The sequence below is a fragment of the Gossypium arboreum genome, chromosome 10 (assembly GCF_025698485.1).
Source record: "Gossypium arboreum isolate Shixiya-1 chromosome 10, ASM2569848v2, whole genome shotgun sequence".
Classification (NCBI taxonomy): Eukaryota; Viridiplantae; Streptophyta; class Magnoliopsida; order Malvales; family Malvaceae; genus Gossypium; species Gossypium arboreum.
The window spans coordinates 121,868,950-121,875,076 of record NC_069079.1 but is presented as its reverse complement, the minus strand read 5'-3'; the positions used below and the strand labels follow the sequence as shown (position 1 = coordinate 121,875,076).

Genomic DNA, 6,127 nt, shown 5'->3' with positions numbered 1-6,127 from the left:
CTCAATTCATCAGGTCTATAAATGCGGCCGGTGCATTCGTCAACCTGAAAGGCATAATTAGGAACTCGTAATGCCTATAACAAGTCATAAAAACAATTTTATAAATGTCCACTTCGTTAACTCTGAGCTGATGGTACCCAGAACGAAGATCTATCTTAGAGAATACAGAAGCCCCTCGGAATTGATCAAATAAGTCGTCGATCCTCAAAAGTGGATACTTGTTCTTAATAGTTAGCTTATTCAACTGTCGATAGTTTACGCACATCCTCATTGTCTCATTCTTCTTCTTAACAAATAATACTAGTGCTCCCCACGGAGACACACTGGGAGGAATGAAGCCACGGTCTAACAACTCCTACAGTTGAGCCTTAAGTTCCTTCGGTGCCATTCGATAGGGGGCGATAGACAGTGGAGCTATACCAGGAAGAAGCTCAATCTCAAATTCCACTTTCCGATTCAGAGGTAAACCCGGTAGCTCTTCAAGAAAGACGTCCAGAAAATCCCTTACAATTCTGATGTCCTTTACAGTAGAGTCCCCAGAAATAGAAACACTAATATAGGCCAAGAACGCATCACGTCCCTTACGAACCAGTTTTTCAGCCACCAGTGCAGAGATCACATTAGCAAAATAATTCTGACGTTCTCCAATCATGATTGTCTCACTATCCTCCGTAGTTCTTAAGACGACCCTCTTAATCGCACAGTCTAGACTGACACGGTGCTTAACCAACCAGTCCATACCCAGCATTAGGTTAAACTCCCCAAACGGAAGCTCTATCAGATTAGCCAAAAATACCGACCCTTGAACCTCTAGTGAAACTTCTCTATACCATTTGCTAACCAGAACCGATTGCCCCAGTGGACTCAGTACAATCACCTCACTAGAAGTACTTTCAACCAAGATCCCTAAGTTTCCAGACACAATGCTAGCTACATAGGAATGTGTGGAACCTATGTCTATCAAAATAAGATAAGGTACATCATAAATTAAGAACGTACCGGTAATGACATCTGGAGCATCTCTGTCCTCTCGGCGACGAGTAGCATAAACAAGAGCAAGCTATCTCTCCTCAGTCTGTCTAAAACCTCTGCTTTGTGATATTTGTCCACGACTCATACTGTTACCACCCTTATTCTGACCATGAACCCTCAGTGGCTACTGAACTGTACGGCTGCATAGTACCAGAACTAGGAGCTTGCACTAGATCGGCCCTCAGCAGACAATTCCAAATGCGGTGCTCTAATGACCCACACCTTAAACACGCCCCAGGCCTCCTCCAAAACTCGCCCTGATGGCGTCTACCACAATCTTCACACGGTTGCAATCTAGTAGGAGCAACAGGGGGCTCAGCTCTAACTGGCCCATCAGTCTTGGCCTTTTTCTTAGGCCTCTGTACCGAACTCGATGGCTTCGGATTCCTCTTGCTCTTACTCTTCTCACGATCTCTGTTTTGGCGCTCAGCGCGCTTAACCTCTTCAGTGATCTTCGTATTCTCTACCAAAACGGAGAACTCTTGCTCTCTCTACCATCCTCAAATTAGACACATCTCTCATATTCAGACGCCACCATACCTCGCGCATAGCGGCTCAATTTCAAAAATTTGGCCTCATACTTGGCCACTGATCGGTCTTCCTGAGTGAGGTTCAGAAACTTATGCCTACGAGTATTGATATAACTTGCTCCCACATACTTTCCTTGAAGGCAGACTTAAAGAACTTCCAAAATAGATGATCGGGCTGAATGTCCTCCTTAACGGTCAGCCACCACTGATAGGCCTCATCGAGAAGCAACGAGACTGCACTATTCAATTTCTGCTCAGGGGTACAGTCTAAATCATCTATTATCATCTCAGTAACCTCTATCCAGTACTCAGCCACATTAGGGGTGACTCCAATGACACCCCTAAAAAGTTCAACTCCATTGTATTGGAGTCGTTCCGTAACCTACCCTCGGCCCCCCGATCCAGTGTTGGGCCTAGTGACCTTCTCTAGTATCCTTAACCTAGCCTGGGATAATGCGTCATCATCAGCCGAATAATGCGTCATCACCAGCTGAACGACTCAGAGACCCAGTCTCAGTAGCAGGCGAAGGTGGTGTCTCACTCGTGTCTAAATTTGGCATACTACCTAGAGATGAGAACTCAGCTCGAACCCCCTATGGCCTCTACCACGGCCTCGAGTACCACGTCTACAGATACCTTGTGCGCTCATTGTAAGTTTAGAGTTAGTTTGTATTACGAATTTTATGAATTAGTTACAGTTTCAATATTTATTAGCAGATGTTTTATGTAAAGCAGTATCATAAATTCAGAATTTGTTTTTTCGCAAGAACAGTCTCTATCAGTTTCAATTTTATTACAGTTTCAGTATACACTAACTAGAGTGTTTTCAGAACTGACTATCTATAATAACAATTTATCAAAGTATTTACAGAACCGATGCCGGAAACTCAGTGTCTCACATTCTTAATCAAATCATTTTAAATCATTTGACAATCAGTTTTTAAAAACTAAGTTTTAGAACCCAAAATCTATAGTCGATTTTGTAACCTAGCTCTGATACCACTAAATGTAACATCCCAAACTTGGCCTAAACGTTATAGCCGAATCTGGCGATGTCACATAGGATAGAATTGAAATCGATTTTATCAAATTAAAACCATTTCTATTTATTAATTTCTATTTATCTCTCATCAATTTCAAAACTATTTTCTCGTTAATTTGATTCGTTTAAAAGCATATTCTGTAGCGAAAGCTTTTAAAACCGTGATATTTAAAGAAAATCGCTCGCGTTTAGGAAAAATGTTGTTTTTAATTAAACCGAGTTTCTGTTGAGTTTTACAGTTTAAAAGTCTATGAAAATAGTTAAAATCCAAAATTAAAGCAAACAGTCTAAAAGACCCAAATTACATCTAAAATACCCCAGAAAGCAAATAGAAAATAAAATCCATAAACGAACTTAAACTAGTTCAATGCACATGTGGTCACCGTTGAGTCTTTCGTAGCACCAATCCGTCTAAGTCTGGGGATTACCTGTACAGATAAAACAGAAAGGGGCAAGTTTACATAAACTCAGTGTGTAATCCCCACAGATAACATGCATACAATCAATCAACAGTTATCAGTCACATACAGTCTGGGGCCTAAGCCCATTACATATTTAGATACAAATTAGGGCATTAGCCCATCTCAGATACAGTATACATTCAGTAACAAAAATCAGTATCCTACCCACTAGCCTCTACACATCATCTCTGACCATCACTACATACCATGTGGGGTTTAAAACACCCACCCATCCCTACACACCAAGTCGTACTGAATGCGGCACATATCAGTAATATTGTAGTTGAGCTGCCAAATAATAGGCATGAAAGCCTTTCAGTACACTTTCTCCAATAATCAATCATCCCACCCTAATGCAGATGCAACTAAACATGCTCAATGCATATATTCAGAGATACATGCTTACATGCTAAAATTCAGTTATTAGTCATATATACAGATCAGAAAACATGCATAAATTTAACATGCTCAATACATACATTATATATATTCAGATCACACGATCTAGAGTCTAAGTAGCATTTACCGAACCTACATTAGGCTCACAGTCGACTTAAGTGACCCGTGCAACCCTAGAAAACATTTTAGCTAAATGGGCCCACACGCCCATGTGGCGTGCCCGTGTAGGGCCACACGCCCATATGGAGTGCCCGTGTGGGCCCACACGCCTATGTGGTCCACACGCCTATGTGGTCCACACGCCCAGATTGGCCTTGCCCGTGTGGATCACACAGCCTGGCCCAAATATCACATGCCCGTGTGGCATGCCCATGTGGGCCCACACGCCTGTATAACCTACATGTCCAGTTTGGCGCAGCCCGTATGGATCACACGGCCACACCCTGGCAATCACACCGTCGTGTCTTGTGCACGGCTTAAGCTTGGTCGATCACACGGTCGTGTTGACGCACATGGCCTACCACACGGGTGACCAAACGCCCGTGTGGCGTCGATAGTGGCCTTTTTTAACTTTTTTGAAAGCTCGATTTTTATGTTTCGGGTACACACCTGGTTCATTTTCGTTGCTAACGTAATCCTAAGCCTTCCAAAAGCCTAAAAATAGAATAGCCATCAACGATTTAATAGGTTTACTAACAAATTTGATATAAAGGAAACAATACGAAACTCACTTACCGCCAATCACCCGTGTGGCATCAACAGTGGCCTTTTTTGACTTTTTTCGAAAGCTTGATTTTTACGTTTTGGGTATATACCTAGTTCATTTTCGCTGTTAACGTAATCCTAAGCCTTCCAAAAGCCTAAAAATAGAATAGCCATCAACGATTTAACATATTTACTAACAAATTCGGTATAAAGAAAACAATACGAAACTCATTTACCGCCAACGACAATTACTGCTAACACGTTCTAAACGTTGTAGTTCTAACGAATGGTTCCCCGTCAATTCCTGCACATAATGATATTTTAGAATTACTATCCTTTTAAAAAGAACCCTATTGGTAAAAACCCCATTATTCGAATAAACTTAACAAATTCGAAACTCCACTTACCACAGGGCATAATGATCATGAAACAACGCACCACGAGATTTTCAAGGCAAAAAGAAGGAATCGAACGTAGGAAGAGAGGAAGGAAAAGAAAAAGAAGAGAAAAGGAGCACAGAAAAACTGACGTGAATCTTTTCTGGAAAGAAGAGAAAACAAAAAAAACTAATCAGATATTCCCAAAATCCCCTAATTCTCTCCACTACCCCACTATTGATAACTTCCTCAAAATTTTAATTGCACTGAAACACTTGTGCAAAACCAAGCAAAAATAAACTCCCACGCTCGCACAGGGATTCAAACGCAAGACCTTCAGCAACCTAACACTCAACTTAACCACCAAACCAGCAAGCCTATTTTGATATGGTTTTATAAAAAATTTAATATAAGCCTACTGATCAAGTATAAGGCTTAAGTCGGAAAAATACCAAAATTTACCAAAGTTAAGGCTTGAACCTAAGACCTCTCAGACACTCCCAAAACACTTAACCATTGAAGCAGACACACGTAGCAATAAGAATTTTGGGGCGTTACAGTTATATTTAATTTCAAATTATATATTTATTTATCTTCTAGAGTTTAAATAGTAACAAACTAGTTTTTTATGTATTATAAACAGATGATAAAGTGACATGAATATCTACTCATCACTTCTGTAAAAAAAAACTCCTTCCCCTTAAGGCTCTTAGCTTTTTGTTATCAAGACTCCTCCAAAAGAGTTCAGCCTTTTCAACGAGTATTTATCATTTCTCCGTATTATGGGACTGATGCTTCTGTCCATGTCCTTCCAAAAGTAATCTTTTCATCTTGTGCAATGAAAGGTTACTTTGTATGTTTTGGGAAGGTTGCACAGTTGGTTCGTTAACTTACTACACCAGAGGTTGTCAAACCCAATTCCACTATAACTAACTTATTCGATCATGAGAAGGATCATCTAAAAAGTCTAGGATTGAATCCAATGAGGATTCAGATAACCGAATGTTGGAATCCCTCAAATCAAAAAATCTCTTTCCTCAACTCTGTTTCATTTTACAATTGCAATTTCAATTTATACAAATTCAACTCGTCCATATTTTTAATTCTATTTTTTTATATTTTTCCCAGGTCAAACATTTTTCTTGGGCACGATTGTGCACAGGATTTTGAGAAACAAGAAGTTGTAGCAATTCAGTGTTATTTTTTGTGCTTTCAATGACACACCATTATAATTTTAATTTTTAATTTTAGGAAAATAGTTTATTAAACTTTATAATATTTTATTTATAAAAGAAGCAATTCTACACAAGCTATTAATTATATTTATTTGATAGTTATGAATTTAATAAATTATATTGACTTATAGTAATGACTCAAATTTTTAGGTATGTAATGAGTCAATTATAACTAATTAAAGTTAGCAACTAATTAGAAGAAATGACACAACAAAACATTAGGCATAAGAATGTTTTATCTATTAGCTTTCCTTTTAACCACTTTAAATGATTTATACACTAAATAGCTCAACTTAAAATGATTTTTAAATGATTATGACATTAATTTAATTATTTAATTTACTTT

The 6,127-nt window shown here is 38.9% G+C and overlaps 1 protein-coding gene across 1 annotated transcript; it reads right to left on the bottom strand.

The window, feature by feature from the left end:
- Window positions 1–355: 355 nt before the first annotated feature.
- On the bottom strand, window positions 356–2,046 carry LOC108487759 (uncharacterized). Its single transcript, XM_017792120.1, has 4 exons — window positions 1,949–2,046; window positions 1,663–1,903; window positions 1,148–1,523; window positions 356–957 (listed from the first exon to the last, which is right to left on the bottom strand). Exons 1-4 carry the CDS (start codon window positions 2,044–2,046, stop codon window positions 356–358), a joined length of 1,317 nt encoding a protein of 438 aa, XP_017647609.1.
- Window positions 2,047–6,127: the final 4,081 nt, after the last annotated feature.